The sequence below is a fragment of the Apteryx rowi genome, unplaced genomic scaffold (genome assembly GCF_003343035.1).
Source record: "Apteryx rowi isolate R43461 unplaced genomic scaffold, aptRow1 scaffold_71, whole genome shotgun sequence".
Taxonomy (NCBI): Eukaryota; Metazoa; Chordata; class Aves; order Apterygiformes; family Apterygidae; genus Apteryx; species Apteryx rowi.
The window spans coordinates 3,174,105-3,193,575 of NW_020450994.1; the positions used below are offsets into that span (position 1 = coordinate 3,174,105).

The 19,471-nt window shown below is 66.7% G+C and overlaps 1 protein-coding gene across 1 annotated transcript in view; it reads left to right on the top strand.

Annotated features, from left to right (window-relative positions):
• NPR2 (natriuretic peptide receptor 2) overlaps positions 1-12,324 on the top strand; it is a 23,217-nt gene extending 10,893 nt beyond the window's left edge. The window contains exons 2-22 of the mRNA XM_026087221.1: positions 6,185-6,384; positions 6,484-6,597; positions 6,834-6,969; positions 7,091-7,185; positions 7,334-7,466; positions 7,697-7,781; positions 7,921-8,041; positions 8,281-8,355; positions 8,610-8,687; positions 8,862-8,966; positions 9,323-9,394; positions 9,499-9,658; positions 9,773-9,928; positions 10,033-10,201; positions 10,393-10,539; positions 10,794-10,917; positions 11,079-11,147; positions 11,303-11,477; positions 11,686-11,784; positions 11,901-11,992; positions 12,262-12,324. Of these exons, the coding sequence (XP_025943006.1) occupies positions 6,211-6,384; positions 6,484-6,597; positions 6,834-6,969; positions 7,091-7,185; positions 7,334-7,466; positions 7,697-7,781; positions 7,921-8,041; positions 8,281-8,355; positions 8,610-8,687; positions 8,862-8,966; positions 9,323-9,394; positions 9,499-9,658; positions 9,773-9,928; positions 10,033-10,201; positions 10,393-10,539; positions 10,794-10,917; positions 11,079-11,147; positions 11,303-11,477; positions 11,686-11,784; positions 11,901-11,992; positions 12,262-12,324 (2,442 nt within the window). The 5' untranslated portion in view covers positions 6,185-6,210. The remainder of the gene's footprint in view (positions 1-6,184; positions 6,385-6,483; positions 6,598-6,833; positions 6,970-7,090; positions 7,186-7,333; positions 7,467-7,696; positions 7,782-7,920; positions 8,042-8,280; positions 8,356-8,609; positions 8,688-8,861; positions 8,967-9,322; positions 9,395-9,498; positions 9,659-9,772; positions 9,929-10,032; positions 10,202-10,392; positions 10,540-10,793; positions 10,918-11,078; positions 11,148-11,302; positions 11,478-11,685; positions 11,785-11,900; positions 11,993-12,261) is intronic.
• The last annotated feature ends 7,147 nt before the right edge of the window (positions 12,325-19,471 follow it).

The window sequence follows — 19,471 nt, forward strand, 5'->3', positions numbered from 1 at the left end:
AGGGGGACCGTGTGCGGAGCTGTGCGAGGGGGGGCGCAGGGGCACCCTGCGTGGGGCTGGGCGCACAGGGGGGCACAAGGGGACGGTGTGCGGGGCAGGACACAATGCGCAGGGGGTAAAGGGACCCTTCGTGGGGCTTGGGGGGGAGGAGTAAAGCCCTGCAGAAGGCACGGGAAGAGGCCAGGGGCACAGAGGGACCTGTGTGGGGCACAGGAAGAGACTAAGGGGACCTGTGTGGGGCACAGCAAGAGGCCAGGGCACAGGGGGACCTGTGCGGGGCACAGCAAGGGCTGAGGATATAGTAGGGCCTGTGTGGGGCACAACGAGGGGATGGGGAAGCAGCAGGACCTGTGTGGGGCACAGCAAGGGGCTGGGGGCACAGGGGGAGCTGTGTGGGGCACAGTAAGAGGCCAGGGGCACAGGGGGACCTGTGTGGGGCGCAGCGAGAGGTGGGCACACTGGGACCTGCGTGGGGCACAACAAGGGGCTGAGGATGCAGTAGGGCCTGTGTGAGGCACAGCGAGGGGTGTGGGCACACTGGGAGCAGTGTGGGGCACAGCGAGGGCTGGGGGCATGGTGGGAGCTGTGGGGGGCACAGTGCAGGGTGGGCACAGTGTGAGCTGTGTGGGGCACAGTGAGGGCTGGGGGCATGGTGGGAGCAGTGTGGGGCACAGCGAGGGCTGGGGGCATGGTGGGAGCAGTGTGGGGCACAGCGAGGGCTGGGGGCACGGTGGGAGCTGTGGGGGGCTCCCACGGGGAGGGGGGCAGCACAGCAGGGGACGAGGCAGCCCCAGGGCCCCCCGAGCAGCCCGGTGCTGGCGGGGCTCTGGGGCTGGGGGAGCCAGGGGACCGTGCGCTGCCTGTCCCCAGCCCAGTCCCCCTGTGCCTGGTGGGCACTGCCAGGGGCTCTGCCAGATGCAGAGGGCTTCACCTGGTGGGAGAGCAGGGCCAGGGACCCTTGGGGGACCCTGGGAGCACGCTCCTGGCACGGCCYGGCCCCGGCCATCCTGCCCTCTCCCGAGCGAGCCCAGGCACAGCCCGYGCTGGCTGGGTTAGGGCCACCCCCAAGGGCAGTTTGGACCCTGCACGGAGCGTGACAGTGTGGACGTGGCTGCGGGACAGTCCTGCCTGTGGTTGCTCGCCCAGGAGCAGCAAGGCACGCAGAGGCGGCCGTGCCCCAGCACCCCGCAGGCAGCGCTGGGGAGGGCCCCTGGCTCGCCCGTGGGTGCCCTTGGGTCGTGCCGGTCCCYGGCTGCGGCGGGGGCGACGGCAGCCTCGAGAGGGGCAGCTGCAGGCAGGGACAAACGCCCGTGTGAGCGTTGGTGACAGATGAGAGGGCTGGGCTGGACCCCTGGGACGGGGCCTTGGGATGGCCCCACCCTGCTGATGGAGGGATAAATCAATTTGGCGCGTTGAGAGCGCCCCGGGAGAGCGGCTATATTGGGAGCAGGAGGAAATGGACTGGATTACGGAGGCAGCTGGAGACCAAGGGCGGCCTGATGCTGTTTCATTATTGATGAGCGGGGTTTATTGATCCTGGAGACAACTGCTCGGCATTGTTTCTTAATGGATCCTAAGATGCTGTGTCATTAAGAAGGACATCAAGCCTGGGCAAGCGGAGCCAGATTGGGCAGTGGGAAATTTGGCCGAGGGAACGCTACTCCTGGCTGCGTTGGGCCAAGCAGCCCACGTATGGGAGGACCTGGCCACGCCGGGCTGGGTGCTGGGCTCCCAGCGGTCAAGGACATGGTTTGCCTGGCTCTGCCCCATCTGGGTGCTGTGGGGCTGGGTGCTCTGCTCTTGGTGCGGTGGTCGCGGGTGCGTAGGGTTGTGCTGGTGGGGAGGCTGATGGCGCTGGATCAGTGAGGTTGGGCATCCCATGACAAGCTGAAGGAGCTGAGGGTGGGCTCATGTCCGCCCCTGCAGTTTGCTTGGCCGAGCAATGGGGATGGAGGCTCCCTGTGCTCGCGGTCCTGCCGTGGAGCTTGGAGCTTTGCATGGGACAGGGGCAAAGAACCATGCATAGAAAAAGGCTAAAATCAGCAATTCCAATCAACGTTTCCGGCTTGGTGCCATAAATCACCCCGATGTGAATCGATCCCTCCTGATGCAGGCAGGGGGGTGTGGAGGCGAGGGCCGGGGAGAGGAGGCCAGGCGTGGGCAGAGATGCAGGGGCAGCGCCTGGGCCCTCCAGGCTGGCACGCAGGGGAGTTTGGGCCCTCTGGCCCCAGGCAGGCGCTGGGGGGCAGGATGTGGGGCTGGGTGTTTGGAGACTGGGTGTGCGGACAGGAGCGGGTGTTCAGGGCTGCAGCRCTGACGTCCTGGTGGCCCTGGCGGGGCAGGGAGCGGGACCCTCTGCAAGGCTGTCCCAGGGCAGGTGCCCGTTGTCCCCAGTGGTCCTGGGGACAGGTCCCTGCACTGCGGTGGGCATGGCTGTGTGCGCCCGGCCATTCCTTGGGGAGCGCGTGGCTATGGGGGGYCACCAGAGCGTGTGGGGACCCCTGCGTGAGCTGCGTTGCCCCAGCGGTCGGGAACGCAACGAGGTGAGGGCAGTGGGACCTGCTGGGGCCCTGACTGTCCAGCTGGGGATTTCGGCACCGCAGCAGGGGTGTGGGAGTGCTGGCACCCCTGTGTGCGTGGGGATGTGACAGTGGGGCGCGCGCGGGGTGTCAGACAGGGAGAGGGCTGCAGAGGGAAGCAGCAGCTGTGGTTGCAGCACATGTCTGGGGCTGTGCCCTGCGATGAGACCATACGTCATTTCTTCTGGCTTCGGCTTCCTTCTCCTAGGTGGTGGGCATGAGTTTGGTGAACCTTCACTGGGGAAAGCCACTTCCCCGGCCCCTCATCAGCCCCTGAAGCCCCCAATCCTCAGTGTCTGCCGCTCTACGGAGTGAGCGCGGGGGTCTGTGGGAGCACCGCGGTTTGGAAAGAGCGGGGCAGGCCCTGTCCTGCCTGCTAATGCCTTGCGCTTCCCATTGCCCCTCTCGCCGGTCCCTGGGCGACGTGCAGGGGCCCTCGTCTCTCCTGCAGCTCACAAAAGCACTGATATAATTAGAGCTGAGGTTGAGGGAATTACCAGAGCATCTGCCTGCACAGCACAGGTCCTCTGCCTGGGGAAAAGGGGAGGGGGGGCTGCTACCAGGAGGAGKGTGGGCTTTGCCCTCCTCACCCCCACAGGATCTGTGGGAACAGGAGGGTCGCTCGACTGGGGTGCTGGTCTCGCCCCGCTTTGGGGCTGTGCGTTGGCAGCGCCGCTCCGAGAAGGCGCCAGCCTGCAGCCGCCCTGGCCACGTGCACCCCGGGGCGTCCCGCGCTGGCGGTGCTGCGCAGAACGGGGATTTGCGGGGAGGCCTCCCTTTGCCCTCAGTTTAGGGTTTCAGTTCAGGTAGGGAGCAGCTTGCCGTCCCGTCTGTGCGCTCGGGGCCTGCCCTGTCCCCCCAGGGCGACGCGCTCTGCCCTCCCGCGTCGCCGATACCCCGTGCATCGGCGCCTGAGGGCTCTGCGCAGCCTGAACCTCCTGGGTGCCAGATGGGCCGGCCCGGTGGCCGTTCCCGTTGTCCTCCGTGATGGTGCCAGCCCCACYGGGCTGAGGCTCCCCGGCAAGGTTGTGGCTGCGTTGAGCCTTTGCGGCCCCCCGTCGGACCCGTGGGGCTGACCTGCGGGGGGCTGTCAGTGGGCACGGGTTTGCCGGCTGAGCAGGAGGCTGCCGGTGGTGGCAGCTGCCTGCGTCACGGCAAACTGCGAGCGCTGACCCTGCCCTTCTGCCCGGCTCTCGTAACCTGCCCCCAGGGAGCTGTCAAGGCGCCGTTCCCCCTCCCGCTCTCCGTGGCCTTTTGACCAGGCTGGGTTTTGCTGCTGGCGTCGGAGCCTGCTGCGCCGGGTGTCCCGCCATCTGCCACCAGCTGTTGTTGCTCCCCAGCCCATTCGGTGCCTCTCGCTGGGAGCTTTATGCTGCTTTTTAGCAGCGTCCCCCAGCCTGGCGCCGGCTCTGGGCTGGGGACGGTCACCCGTTGTGTCCCCGCGCGGGGCCTGTGGCCTCTGCGCAGCTCTTGTGTCGCCGCTGGGGAGATGCTGCGCTGCCTGTCCTGGCGGAGCGGTTTGGGGAGTGGGAGGTGGCGCGTTTCTCAGCGCCGGACGTGCACGGCTCCGTGGGGCAGGCAGAGAGAGCGTTTACTGAAGGAGGTGCAGCATTCRGAGGAAACCCATTTCTGACCCATTAGGAAATCCGAAAGGGGCTTCTGCTCGTGCCTCCCTCGCCCAACCYGCTGCGAGCCACCCCGCGTCCAAGMGCCTCATCCCTTCCCACCGGGGCCGGCAGCGCTGGYGGCACCGAGCAGGAAACGGGGACGATGGTGGGGCAGAAGGAGTGTGGACATCCCTGCGGCAGGGTGCTGGGGTGCCTGGCTGTGAATCTCTCGGGAAGAGAGCAGAGCTTCCCGGAGGACGGGCAGGAGCTGCCTCCAGCTGTGCAGGGACATGTTGCTGCCGGGGTACCGGGCTCAGCGGCGATGGCAGAGGGGTGTTTGTGTCGGCCGCTCTGCGGCCCATTTGCCACCTTGTTCCCCTCCGTCCCCTGGCGTTGTGCCTCTCCCCCCTGCCCAGAAGCAGCTCCCAGCATCTCTGCRGGTTTCCGGTACCCAGGGCGGCTCTGTGGGGTGTCTTCTCCCACCCGTGGGCTGCCTTGTGCACCGAAAGTCAAGGCTGGCGGGAGCGCCTGCAGATCCTGGTGCCTGCCTGGCCCCGTGCCCGCTCGCGGCGGGGGGCTCTCCTGGTGCGGGGACCCTGGCCCCGGGCGCAGGGCTTCCTCGCTCGCCCCGTCCCTCCCTCCCTCCGCTCCCAATCTGGCCGGGGCCCTGGCACGGCGCTGGCCCCGCGCGGGAGGGCTGCGAGCTGGGGCCAGCGTCTGAGCGTGACATTCCTCCGGCGCCCGCCGCCTCCTCCTCCCACGTTGCTCAATCCCCGGTTCCCAGCCAGCCTGGCTGGAGCAGGGGCCCTGGTTTTCCGGGGGGAGGGAGGAGGCAGTGGCAGGATCCTCCGCTCTGGCCCTCCGAGGGCAAAGAGGGCCCCTGCTCGGGGGGGTTTCAGACGGTCTCAGGCGCAGCCCGCGTGGCAGCCGTCCCCGTGGCCCGCGGCGCTCTCGGCCAGCCCCGYGCAGCCCCTTCGCAGTGCCCGGGCCGGGTGTCCCGCCGGGGCCGGTGGAGCCCCGGCGCTGGGCTGGAGGCAGCCGGGGTGGCGGGCCGGGGCCCGGGCACCCCCTTGCCGCGTGCGTCGCACCAGCAGATGCTCTGTTTCCAATTAATGCCGCAGCCGCCGAAGGTGCTGGAATCCGGGAACCTGCACATTCCTGCCGCACGACCGCAAACCCAAACATGTTTTTGTCCCTTCCCGAGTCTGGATTCCCCAGCGTCCTCCAGGCAAAGGCTGCCGTCCTCCGGGACACGGCCCCAGGGCCTTTCTGGACCTGTTTTCCCTGGGCCAGGGATGCCGGAGCCCCTCAAGCGGGGATGCCGGAGCCCCTCGAGCAGGGATGCCAGGCCAGCAGGCTCCCGGCTGCTCCGCGAGGGTCTGGGGGGGACGGGGAGCATCTCGTGGACACGGTCCTCGGTTGTCGCCTCCCTTCCTGGGCGCAGCGGCGAGGTCCCCGTGCACGGGGCCGTGCCCGTGGGGGATCAGCCTGGGCGGGACCCGTTTCTGTGGGGATCCAGAAGGGCTGCGTGGGGCTGCTGTTTCGGGGGGTGCGTGGGGTCTGTTTGGGCAGGAGCCATCTGTGCAGGGGGGTCTGTGCTGGAGCAGGGCGTGTGGGGGGTGTGTGTGTGCCGGAGCACCGTGCGCGGGGCGATTTACGCCAGACTGTTGTGCGTGGGGATGCACAGCGTGCCGGTCCCATGTTTCGGAGCAAGGGTTCCCTTTTTGGCCGTTCTGACCCTCTAGCCCAAGGCATCTCATGTGGCAGGAGCGGGACAGGGCAGATGAGGGCTGTGGGGCTGACTGGGCTCTCTGGCCGTGGGGGTATGAGCGCGTGGGCATTAAGAGGCAGTGAGCCGAGATCTTCCCCATCCCCCTGAGAGGAGGGAGCCTGCTCTGCGCRTGGCAGGGGTGTCCTGGGCGCCGGAGGAGTCGTTGGCGGCCGGGGTGGGTGGCAGCGGGTGCCGGCATGCGCCCTGACGCCCCGTCTCTCCCGCAGTGGTTTACATCTGCGGCCCGCTGGAGATGCTGCGGCGGATCATGCAGCGGGCGCAGCGCGAGAACCTCACCAACGGCGACTACGTCTTCTTCTACGTGGACGTCTTCGGGGAGAGCCTGCGGGGCGACTCTGCCCGCGACGCCTTCAAGCCCTGGCAGCAGGGCCAGGGCCAGGACTCGGGGCTGCGCGAGGCCTTCCAGGTGAGCGGCGCTGCGCCCCCCTGCGCGGGCACGGGGACGGGGCTCGCGGCAGCGCCGCCGGACCTGCGTGAGCGGCCGCGGTGCTGTGCTTGGTTGCAGACGGTGCTGGTGATCACCTACCACGAGCCCCAAAACCCCGAGTACCAGCACTTCCAAACCCAGCTCATCCTGCGAGCCAAGGAGAATTTTGGGGTGCAGCTCAATTACTCCCTGGTAAGTGGGGCCCCGTAGGTCTGCGTGCCGGGCCCCCCGGGCTCGGAGCTGTGGGGACCGGTCCGAGCGGGGCTGCRGCATGTCACCAGYGTGCGGACAGTGGGACATGGCCACRTGCAATGCCAGAGGTGCCATCTCTGGAGGCTGCGTGCATGGCCCTGGTGCATGGGGTTTTGGTGCTGTGGGTGTGTGCATGGCCCCGGCAGGCTGAGGGTGCTGACATCTCTCCCCGACAGATGAACCTGGTGGCAGGCTGTTTCTACGATGGGGTGCTGCTGTACGCCATAGTGCTGAACGAGACGCTGCGGGAGGGCGGCTCCAAGAAAAACGTCACCCGCATCATCCAGAAGATGCGGGACCGCAAGTTCCAAGGTAACGGCAGGGCTGGGGTGGGAGCCGAGGCTGGTGGCCYGGCCAGGACGCAGTGGTGCTGGCACCCGTGGTGTGAGCTGGACGTGGTTCCTGTCCCACCTGGGTCTCGCTTCTCCTGCAGGAGTGACGGGGCTGGTGAGCATGGACAGCAACAACGACCGGGACACGGACTTCAACCTGTGGGCCATGAGCGATCCCGAGAGCGGGCAGTACGAGGTGGGGGCTGGCGCTGGCCCTGCGGAGCCGGGGCAGCGGGGAGCGTGCCCACAGCCGGGGCTGGGGAAGGGATGCTCAGAGCGCTGTGGGTGGTTTGGAGAGCCCCGGGGCTGGTGGGATCCACAGGCTCAGCTCTCTCTCCCCRTAGGTGGTGGGACACTACTCGGGTGCGGAGAAGCAGATCCACTGGCTGGGCCGGCCCATCCGCTGGGTGAAGGGGGCACCCCCCCTGGACAACCCGCCCTGCGTCTTCGAYGTGGATGACCCCTCCTGCGATAAAAGTGGGTGTACTGGGGCAGCTGGCCCCCAAGCACCAGCTCCACGGCTTCCCCACATCCCTCGGTCCCCAGTACCCTTCCCCAGTGGGTGCATGGGATCCCACCAGCCGGGCTGTCCCAGGCTCTTGGGATGGTTTCCCATGGGTGCTGGCCTGCCTGGTGCCCACTGCGGGGGCTGGGGGCTCTGCGGGGTGGGGAAGCCGGGCGGTGCTAACACCCCCTGCTCCCTGCAGCCCCCCTCTCCATGCTGGCCATCGTGGCTTTGGGCGCCGGCCTCACCTTCGTCATGTTCGGCATCTCCAGCTTCCTCATCTTCAGGTCAGTCGGGGACCAGGGAGCCTCTGCCTTGGACCCAGGCGCCCCTCGACACGGTGGGGGGCAGGCTGGGGGACCCGTCCTGCGCCGCTGGGTGTCCCCGGGCAGGGCCACGGGTGCCTGACCCCGCCGTGCTCCCCAGGAAGCTGATGCTGGAGAAGGAGCTGGCCAGTATGCTGTGGCGGATCCGCTGGGACGAGCTGCACTTCGGCAGCGCCGAGCGGTACCACAAGAGAGCGGGCAGCCGGCTCACGCTGTCCCTGGTGAGAGCAGCGACCCACGGAGCACCGCGCCTCGTCCTGCCCCTACACGGCCCCTGTAGAGCCGCATCCCTGGCAGAGCGTCACACCTCCTCCTGTAGACTTTGCCCTCCCTGTAGAGCGTACAGCCCCACAGACCTTGCCCTGCAGAGCCCGCTCTGCAGCATCCCCTGCGCACCCCACTGCCGCCGGGATGTCCCTGCCCCGGAGCCCCCCTCCCTAACCCTCTCCTTCCCTCCCAGCGCGGCTCCAGCTACGGCTCCCTGATGACCACCCACGGCAAGTTCCAGATCTTCGCCAACACCGGCCATTTCAAGGTCAGTCCGTCTGGCAGCAAGAGCGCCCGCGTCGCCGCGTGCCAAGCCCTGAACCTCCCTGGCCATGCGGCGTCCCCGTGCGCTCCGGCGTCCCCCTTGGCTGCGTGCTGGCACCTCGCTCCCCGCCACGTGCCACCTCCCCCACGGCCCCCGTTACAGAATTATCCATGCCCAGTCATCCCCCCGCCGCGCCGCCGGGCGCCCCTCTCCCTCCCCACGCCGCACTGACCTCTCCTTCGCCCCTTCCACCTCAGGGCAACGTGGTGGCCATCAAACACGTCAATAAGAAGCGCATCGAGCTGACGCGGCAGGTGCTCTTCGAGCTGAAGCACGTAGGTGTGGGGTCCGGGCTGTGGTGGGGGACCCTGCTTGGGGGCACAGGGGCTGGTCCTGCCGGCGGGGGGGCTTGGGGACATGGGGCCGGGCTGGTCTGTGGGTGCTGGGGTCTGAGCAGCAATGTGCCCCACCTGATCTTGGCATGGTCTCAGCTCTGTTTCTGGCTCTAGATGCGGGACATCCAGTTCAACCACCTGACGCGGTTCATCGGGGCGTGCATCGACCCCCCCAACATCTGCATCGTGACCGAGTACTGCCCGCGGGGCAGCCTGCAGGTAGGGGGGTGGTGAGAGGGGCCGGGGGGGGGCGCCCAGCCCAGCTGCACCCCGCGTCCATGGGGGCCCGGGGGGTTTCTCAACGCTGTGCCCTGACGGCTGGTGGCCTGGTTGCACTGAGGACAGGGCTATAAACACCCGGTGGCTGTCCAAGCCCCGCGAGACTTGCCGTCAGGGGAGCAGCCGTGCGAATGGGGCTGCCAGCGGGGCAGAAGCCCCTGGACGGGACGGGGTCAGTGCCGCCGAGCCGCCCCAGGCGAGCCACGCGGCTCAGCTCCCTGCGAGGCCGGGTGCTCGGTGCTGCCGTCCAGCGGCGCTCGGCAAGGCCCTGCTCACGTCCAACGTGCTCCCCCCAGGACGTCCTGGAGAACGAGAGCATCAACCTGGACTGGATGTTTCGCTACTCGCTCATCAATGACATCGTCAAGGTACCCAAACGAGGGTGCTGGGCTGTGGGACGGGGTGCTGGGGCGTACCCGGGCTTCGCTCGGGGGTGCCAGCTTTGCAGTGTCCGTCTGTCTGTCCGCCATAGGGAATGGCCTTCCTGCACAACAGCATCATCGGGCACCACGGCAGCCTCAAGTCATCCAACTGCGTGGTGGACAGCCGCTTCGTGCTGAAGATCACCGACTACGGGCTGGCCAGCTTCCGCTCGTCCTGCGACAGCGAGGACACGCACGCCCTCTACGCCAGTGAGTGCGGTGCCCGGCTGCCTGGGGACGGGTGCCTGGGTGGCCCCGGCTTGGTCCCCGCGGAGGTGGGACGGGGTGGCCCTGCCTTACCGCCCCATGGCCGTGTCCTGCCAGAGAAGCTGTGGACGGCGCCAGAGCTGCTGCAGAAAGGCCAGCTGCCCCCCCAGGGCATGCAGAAGGCCGACGTGTACAGCTTCGGCATCATCGTGCAGGAGATCGCCCTGCGCAACGGCCCCTTCTATGTCGAGGGCATGGACCTGAGCCCCAAAGGTGAGGGGGGAGGTGCGGAGAAGGACGGGGATGGGGCGGCCCCGTGCTCGCCTGGTGCCCCCGGCGGGCTGGCGCCCTGACGCCGCGTCCCCCCGCCCCGGCAGAGATCGTGCAGAAGGTGCGAAACAGCCAGAAGCCGTACTTCCGCCCCTCCATCGACATCGGGGTGCACAGCGAGGAGCTGGCGGTGCTCATGGAGCGCTGCTGGGCGCAGGAGCCGGCCGAGCGCCCCGACTTCGGCCAGATCAAGATCTTCATCCGCAGATTCAACAAGTGGGTGCCGGCGGGGAGGGGGGCGGCCGCGGGTGCTGGAGGGGCCGGGAGCAGCCCTAACCCTGCCGACAGCAGGGCCCGGTGGCTCTCGGAGGACAGCCACCCTGGGGGGCCGTTGGGGGGCACCTCAGCCCGTTGGGAGCGAGGGTGCGTCGCGGCCCCCCCGCTTCCCAGCACCGGTGTCCCTGCAGGGAGGGCAGCACCAGCATCCTGGACAACCTGCTGTCGCGCATGGAGCAGTACGCCAACAACCTGGAGAAGCTGGTGGAGGAGCGGACGCAGGCCTACCTGGAGGAGAAGCGCAAGGCGGAGAACCTGCTCTATCAGATCCTGCCCCAGTGAGGACGGGCGAGACGGGAGCGCATGGCGCCCCGGGGACGGGTGCCAGCCTGCACCCGCCGCCGGGCAAGCGCAGGGTCCCCAGCCTGCCCTGCAGGCCTGTGCCGGGGAAAGGGGTGGAGAGGGCAGGGAGGACCGGGGTGCCAGGCTTCGGGGAGGGAGCATGTGATCCTCCCTGCGGTCACGCCAAGCCCAGCGCTCTGCAGGGGCAGCGCTGGCCCGTGGCACCCACCGTCCCCCCTTCCCTCCCCAGCTCCGTGGCGGAGCAGCTGAAGCGCGGGGAGACGGTGCGGGCCGAGGCTTTCGACAGCGTCACCATCTACTTCAGCGACATTGTGGGCTTCACCGCCCTCTCGGCTGAGAGCACCCCCATGCAGGTGGGAGCAGGGCCCCGCGGGGCGGCAAGAGCCGCTGCCCCTGCCCGCAGCCGGCAGGAGAGCTCGGCTTGCCTTGGCAGCCCCGTGCTCGTGCCCATGCCGTGGGCAGCTCGGAGGGACGTGCCCACTCGCAGCCCTGCACTCACCCGTGCTCCTTCCAGGTGGTGACACTGCTGAACGATCTCTACACCTGCTTCGATGCCATCATTGACAACTTCGACGTGTACAAGGTGGGGGACATGAGCGTGTGCAGCCCCCCACAGCGAGGCGCTGGGTCGGGGGGGCATGGAAAGGGTGCCCTGGGCAGGGGACGGGGGATCCCAACAAGGTGGGTGCTGCCGGGGTGGTGTGGGGCACGCTGCTCCCCCTGACCCCACTGCTGCAGGTGGAGACCATCGGGGACGCCTACATGGTGGTGTCGGGGCTGCCGGTGCGCAACGGGAAGCTGCACGCCCACGAGATCGTCCGCATGGCCCTGGCCCTGCTCGAGGCCGTCAAAACCTTCAAGATCCGGCACCGGCCCAATGACCAGCTCCGCCTGCGTATCGGCATCCACACCGGTGAGCCCGGCGCGTGAGCCAGTGCACAGCAGTGAGCCCTGCTGGGCCCCAAGCTGAGATGCTGGAGGGCACAGGGGTGCGAGGGCTGCTGTCACCCCCCGGGTGACCTAAGTGCCACGCTCGGGCATCCCTGGAGAGGCACTCAGCTGGGACCGCAGCCGGGAGATGCTCTCCCATCCTGCAGCAGCTCATGTTTCTGTGCCCGCAGGCCCTGTCTGTGCTGGYGTCGTCGGTCTGAAGATGCCCCGGTACTGCCTGTTTGGAGACACGGTGAACACAGCCTCCCGCATGGAGTCCAATGGCCAAGGTGAGTCCCGAGGCCAGGGCCAGCTGCAGGCTGCCAGCTTCTCCGGGGTTCGGAGCTGTGGGTCGCACCCCAGTCCCAAACCCCAGCAACATCTCTTTTCCCTCTGTGTGCCCCAGCCCTGAAGATCCATGTCTCGTCCACCACCAAAGAAGTCCTGGATGAGTTTGGCTGCTTCGAGCTGGAGCTGCGCGGGGATGTGGAGATGAAGGTGAGGCCAGGACGAGGTGGTGGGCAGGGGGCCCAGTGGAGGACCCCAGCCAGGTGCCATGGACTGGGTGGTGTGGTATGGTACTGGGAGTCCCCGCGCCCCTCGGCAGATCCCAGTGCGCAGGGTCACACCCGAGAGGGCAGCGGTGGCACCAGCCCACCTGGGCAAGGGTTGGACGAGGTCCACACCGCCGCCAAGCCATGGGCTCGGGAGGGTCTGGCTCCGGTGCTGTCGCAGGCACGGCGCTGAACGCTCCCCTCTGCCCCCAGGGCAAGGGGAAAATGCGGACGTACTGGCTGCTGGGCGAGAGGAAAGACCCCCAAGTCATCTGAGCCCAGCCGCGCCACCGCTGCGGAGCCCCGCGCCACACTGGGACGCCGCGCTCTGTCTCCGGCCACGCTTCCCGGCGCCGCCTGGCCCYGCTCGCCCCTGGGCTGTGCCACGGCCTGGGTCCACCCCGGCCCCTGCAGCTCCCGGCTTCGCCTCCTGGAGCGGGGCTCGGGCACGCGGGGCCCCGCAGTGACGGCGCTGCCTGCCCCCCACCCACAGGCACCAGCAAAGCCCACCTCCCCCCGGGTGGGGAGGATCCGGCCCCCATCCSGGCCCCCATCCCCCAGCCCTCTCGGGTCCTGAACCCCTTGCGTCCGCTCCCCCACGGCTCAGCTGGCTCTGAGCCCGCTCCCTGGGGCCTGGCTGCCCCACAGGGCATTTTGCCTTCTCTTTTTAGTACTCCGGCCCTGGCAGACCGCGTCACCCCTCCCCGGGGGGGAAAGACGGGGGCTCCTGCCAGGACTGGCCCCTCAGCCGGAGCACAGCCGACTACGTTCAGTGCCGCTGCTGCTCCCCGCATCCCCTGCCCCTCTCACCTTCCTCCCGCTCCCCTGTATATAGCCCCACCGGGTCGTGTAAATACCCCCTCCCACCAGGTGTAAATATAGCAGTCAGATAGTGCAAACTATTTTGTTGAAATACAGATTTCCCCAAACCCCTCTGCCTCCGCCTTGTGCTTTACTCCGACCCTCAAGCTGCGACCCCCTAACTGCAAAACGGGGTGGGTTTGGGGTGACCCGACCACGAGCTGAGCCGAGGCTGGGGACGGCTGCACCCAGCCTGTTCGGGGACCCTGGCCAGAGCTGCTCCCGGAGCCTCCCCGGCAGGGCTGGGTCTGGCCCCCGGGGGCTGGCGCTGGGCGCGTGCAGCGAGCCGCCCCGTGCCGGCTTTCCCGAGCCACGGCAGGGAGGCTGCCGCGCTGCGTCTGCTGGAGAGGGTTCAGGGCAGTTCCGGGAAGGCCTCGCCGCCGCGGGGTTTGCTTTGGCCCGAGGGCTGCAGTGCGTTCCTGTGAGCTCATGCTCTGGCTGCGCGGCAGCCGCTTACTGGAACCCACCTGTGCCCGGAGAGCGGCAGCTGGGCACGGCCCGGGGCCGGAGCTACGCCCGGGGGCCACACGTCCCCTGGGCACCGGGAGAGGACACGTCCCAGGGGACAGGGCCGCGCCAGGACTCGTCCTCCCGTCAGCGAGCGCCCTCATCCCACGCGGATGAGGGAGCGCCGGGACCCTGCCACGGGGGACGCCGGGCTTGCGCTGGGCTGATGGGGTCCGCAGTGGGGCTGTGCTCCTGGCAGTGACTCACCAAGGGGTTGGAGGGTGCCCCACGCCAGGGGGGCAGGCTGGCCCGTGCTGCCTGCCTGGCCGCGGCTGCCTGGCCCCCTGGGAAGCTATGGGAAACGAGGTGCTCTGGATGTGGGGCGCCCCTATGCCAGCACCTGGGCTGCTCTGAGAAAGGTGCCTGGGGTGGCAGGTACACGCAGGAACGCCTGGGACAGAGTCAGGCCCTCGTCTTCCGGCGGTGCAAGGACAGCCGCTACCTGCTGCTCTTTATTGCTCGGCCAGGCTAGAGGCTGGGGCAGCTCTCGCRGGCGTCAGGGCATGGGCTGGCCCAGGTACTCCGTGATGGGGGTGGAGAAGGCCGCGTTCCTCCGAAAGGGAGTGTCCGTGGTGCGGATGCTGGTGATACCCTGGAGGGGGAGGAATTGGACAGGGTCCCCATGAGCAGTGYGGAGCCAGCGCAGAGGGCGCAGGGCAGGGCAGGGCGGCGGGGTGCTTACGGGCACGTTGTGGGCTTGCTCCAGCCAGTAGCTGTGGGGCTGCTCCGTGTAGCAGTCGTGGGGCTGTGGGTGGAAGAGGTACAGTACCCGTGACCAAGGAGAAGGGCACCCAGGTGCCACTACATGCTCTGAGGGKACCCAGGAGGCTTGGGGGCTCCCAGAGTCCCCCAGCTGTTCCCAGTGCTGGACGGGACAGCCATCATGAGCTATGGGTGGCCTGGGGGCTGCCACGAGCTGGGAGGGTGCCCCCACTTGGGGCGAGCCGTACCTGGGTGGTGGGCAGCGGTGCGGGCTGGAAGCCCTCTGCACAGTAGTCCCGGTGCGTGGTGGAGACCGACTCCATGGGACCAGGTGGCGGGCAGATCTCCTCCAGCATCTCTTTCCTGCAGGGAGAGCTCTGGGGTGGCTGGAGGCACGAGCTGGACAGGACCCCTGGCACCACTCGGCTCCGGTGCCCTCGGACATACAGAGCCCCCCCTCCAGGGCATTGCTCCAGGCCTGAGGCCCACAGTGGCCGGCTAGCAGAAGAGGGGGGCTGGCTGGCGCAGTCTGGGTGAATTAAATGCCTCTGGGAACAGGGGACCCCCTCACGCTCAGGAAAAGCTGATGCCAGAGCATCCCCAGCCCTTCCTCACCTCCTGCCGCCTCACGAGTGAGCGCCAGATCCTCTTCGTCCCTTTGCTTCCTCACCCCAGCTGTGCTCCCCCAGATCAGCTGGCCTGGGAGGAGGCGCTGGTCTGCCCAGGCCCAGCTGACCGGCTCATGCCCTCGCAGGGATGGAAAGCAGCAGGAAATACCCCAGGCGCAGAGCACAGCTCTGCTGAGCCAGGTCCTGACTGCCAGGGTCCCTCCAGGACCACCGAGCTGGGCGGCTGCACCTGGGGACCTGCCTCCCACCCGCAGTTGGAGCCCAGCGAGCGGCGACAGCGGGGCCCGAGGGTGGGTGGCCCAAGGGAGCGCAGACTTGCCTGTACTTCTGGTACAGCATGAACTCCAGCACGGCTTCCCGCTGCCCTGCGGGGGAAGCRGGCACCGTCAGCCCCAGGGCAGCCAAGGCCCTCCCGCCACGCTCACTGCCCCCATGGGGAGCCGTGCCGCAGCGGGGCTCTGCTTCACCTCGTGCCGGGAGCGCAGTCCTCCAGGGCTGGCGGTAGGCGTCCTTCATGGTGGTGCTGTCAGCAAGCTGGGAGAGGAGCTGGTGGGTGAGCAGCCCGCGGTGGCCGTGCCGGTAGAAGAACCCCTCGCTGCCCAGCTCCGGCCTCGGCATGTGGTCCAGGTCATTCGTGGCTCTCTGGGAACAGACCACACGGGCTGTGAGGAGGAGGCAGGAGGCGATCGCAGCCTTTGCTCCATGCCTGCTCCAGGTTTTTAAGCTTTTGACGGTCCCATGTGGCTCTGAGCAGAGGCAGGAGGTGGGCCCAGGCCCCCCCAGGCAATGCTCCCCTCCTGCTGAACTGCCCCATTTCTCAAACATGATGACCCATGTGCTGTGGGCACCACCACATAGCCAAGGCCATGCCAACCCCATGTTTCCCCCAAACAGTGCCCATCCGCACAACTACCACAGCACAAGGTCATGCCCATGCCATGCACCACCATGCCATGGTGACAGTACCCTCAGTTTTGGGCCTCTGAGTCTCCCCCAGGATCCTGGCTTCAGGATGCACCATCCGGCTGGGTCTAGCATAGTGCCAAAGCCTTCACACACACCCCTGCCCAGTATGATGAGCAAGTCCCTAAAACAAGGTGTCCCAGAGCACCTTGCTGAGGAGCAGCCCCAGATGCTGAGACATGTTCTGCAAAAGGGAGAGGGTCCTTCCCATAAGCTCKGCTCACCAGGAAAGCTAGAAACCTACAGTCTGGGTAGGGCTGAGCCTCTCCCTGCCTGCCAAGGGTCAGACATCCTTGTACAGCTACCCAGAACCCCACCAGGAAAAGCTGAAGGAGGTAAAATGTGCCCAGCCCACCTGGAAAGCAGCCCTGCACAGCCATCCCGGCTGGCCTTACAACTGGGCAAGCACTGTTATGGCATTAAAGCAAACCAGCAGCCTCTCTGAGCCTCAACACAGCTTGGCAGCAAACCCCTGCCYGACCTGCCTCTGCCAGGGTGGCTGGCACAGCAAGAGGGCATCCCCATTGCCCTGTCATGGGGAGTCACCGCGTGGTCATTGCCACCGTCGGGCTGCCAGAGCACAAAACACAACGCACCCACAGCCTTTGGGGGGGGGGCTGCCCTGGGATGCGTCCAACTTCCCGTGCAAAAGGTCGCAGAGGGAGCCCAGCTCCCCCAGGAAATGYTCATCCCTCTGCACACGCTTTGACCAGCAGCCCACGCTCGTGCCGCCAGCCCAGCACGTATCAGACACGCAGCTCCACTMGACACCGCACACGGAGTGGCCCGGCAATGCCCCCCACATGGGCTCTCCCCTGGCAGGACCCCCAGGGCTTTTGGGTGCTGTGCGTGCACTGGGCTCTCACACGCTCAGACACTTCAGACCAAATCAGAGCTCCTCCAGCTCTGCTCTGGCACCAGCTCCATCAGAAAGAGGCCAGGTTAGGGGAGACCTGGGCCTGAGGCAGCCACGGTCTTTGTAAAGCAGACGCTGATCGGCAGCGAGGACACAGTGAGCAGTTGGAGAAGAGCTGGCGAGGAGACTTGTAAGGACGCCAGCTGTTGACACATTGGGTAAATATTCTGAAGGACAAGGCACTCTTCGTAACCTGGGACACTTACCCTGGGCAGACACTGAGTGTATGGGGAATTAGCCTCTATACAGGGGGACCCTGTCCCCACTACCGACCATCACTGCTTTCTTGGTGGAAAACTTGCTGCATTTACAGCTGCAGAAATCTAGGAGTGAGAAGAGTCAGCTTTTTCGGCTCTGCAGGAAAAGGCCCAGAGATAAGATTGAAGCTAGAAAGCGTCAGGGCAGGGCTGTCACAGCAGGACACGTGGCGCAGTCCTGAGGACATATCTCAGCTGTGATTCTGTGCCCACATCTGGCCACAGCACTTTAAGAGAGACGCTGGCCAAAGGGGAAGCGTGCAGAGTGCAAAAACATGAATAACGCAACCCCTGGGAAAGCCTGAAGAGGTTAGGGTTCAAAGTAGAGTGAGGTTAGATGTGGGAAGGGTCTTTGCGTGTAAAACAGAGAAGGGAATAAAGATATCTCCCATCTGCACAGCCAGGACAAGAAGCCGTGGGTTCAGCCTGTGCTGAGGGAGAAGCAGGTCAGATGTCAGGGAACATTTCACAGGAAAGACTTGAAGCACGAGKGCTCAGCAGGAAGGTTACCTGGGGAGGGCTGCACCCTCTGCCCCGCAACTTTCCATGCAGGCTAAATGCATCAAGAACAGCTGGGCAGAGCTGCTCCAGCSTGGGCCAAGGACAAAGATGTTATTTAGAGAGCTCTGCCAACTCTATTAGCCTAATTTTGTCCTAGATGACCACTTTTGGCCACCTGCTCTTGATCCAGCAGTGTCCTCTGGTTTGCACAGTCCTCTGAGCTCCCCGGTGCATTTGGACRCAGCAGTGGGGCTCGGCAAAGGGACGAGGGATCCGCCTCTCTGCCTTCGTTGCCCCCCCTCGGCCCTGCTTGCCTCACCAGGGGCTACCGAGCTGCACTTGCTTTTTCAGCAACACCCTCACAGAATCACAGAATGGCGGAGGTTGGAAGGTACCTCTGGAGATCATCTAAGTCCAAACCCCCTGCTCAAGCAGGGTCACCTAGAGCACATTGCACAGGATCGTGTCCAGGAAGGTTTTGAATATCTCCAGAGAAGGAGACTCCACAACCTGTTCCAGTGCTCTGTCACCCTCACTAGGGCCCTGTCCATGGCACAAATACTTTCCTAGCTCTGCTGGAAAATGCCTGGCCTGACACTTCCTTGCATCGCCTCAGTCCCTGCTGTCACTGTGGCATCCTGTTTTGTCAGCTTGTCGCTACTCCCTGATCGACTGCAACACCCAACTCTCTCTTCCGAAACAACGAGCTCCCAGGTTACAGCAGAAATTCTTGCTATTGGTCCCTAAGTGCATGCCGGTGCATTTTGCACTATTGAATTTCATCCCCTTTCCATCCCGCAGATCTCAAGGTCATCCCGGGAGCTCGGGCTTGGTCAAGGACAGCTATTTAAAGAGAGCGGGCTCATCCGGGGGTGCTGACAGGCTGTGCCCTGGTGTAGGCTAAAACCAAGGGTGCTYGCAACAGCACGTTCCCAGGGCCTTCCCTTGCCCCATCCGCAGCCTGTGAGCACGAGCGAAAGCGCAAGACACGACGGCAGCCCTCCACTAGCAGGACGGGAGTCCAGGGCACCCCACTGCAGGACTGGGGGTGGCTACGGACAGACAGGCCCCAGCACAGACTGTCAGAGGGCGGAGAGGGCCCACCCTGCTCCAGAAAGGCAGGGAGTCCGTGGCAAGCAAGGCTGACCTGGGGAAGCGTGCAGACCACAGCGTTTCATCTAACGCAGGAGCAGGGGCTTCGCGGCAAGGGGGCAGGAACGTGGCAGGCTTCCAGAGCTGTTCTGGAGGAACGTTTCTCATTACTCCGCATAGCGCCTCCAAGCCAGCGGCCAGGAATTACCTCCTCCTGCCAGTTGCGGATCAAGCAGCTTCCCCGGGGTGCAGGCTGGCTCGGCTGCTCGGCGGGGGTCCGCACGGGGACGGGCAGCGTCTGCCCCAGGCTCGGGGGCAGCTCTCTGATGCAGGGCCCTGCTGGCGGCAGCTCGAGCCCAAGGGGCTCCTTCCCGACCTCCTCGGGTGGCACCGCTCCGGATCCGTCAGTCGGAGCCAGCAGGGCCTCACCGGGTGTCTCGGCCGTGGCYGCAAGCATCTCCCCGTTGCACAGCGGCTTCTCTTCGGCTACCCGGGGCGCAGGCCCTCTGCGGGGGACGCTGGCCGTGCGCGGCGGCCTCTCCCCAGGGTGCGGGGGAGGCATGCAGCCTGTCAGAGCCGCCCTGCGCGTGGGGACGGGACGCGGTCACCGAGGCGAGGCGCTGGGGCACGGCCTTCAGCCCCGCTCGCCCATCGCGCCCCAGGCTCGCGCCAGCCCAGCGTGAGCCAGGTCCCCTGCGGTGCCAGCCCTGCACCGCCATGCTCCCGCCTCGGTCCCCCCCGGCCCTGCTGGGGTCCCCCTCTGGAGTGGGGGACATGGGATGACTCCTTCACCTTTTGGGGTGGCATGTTCCTAGGTCTCCGCTCCGGAAGGACCTTCCCCTCCGCCATCCCCTCCCCAACCTCCCCCAAACCCAGACCCCTCCCCGTGCCGGGCTCTGCCCCCCAAGGTGCCCCCAGGCACAACCCTCCCAACAGCCCGCCCCAGGTAATGTCCGCCCGGCCCCCTCTGACTCCCCCATCCTCTAATGACCCCT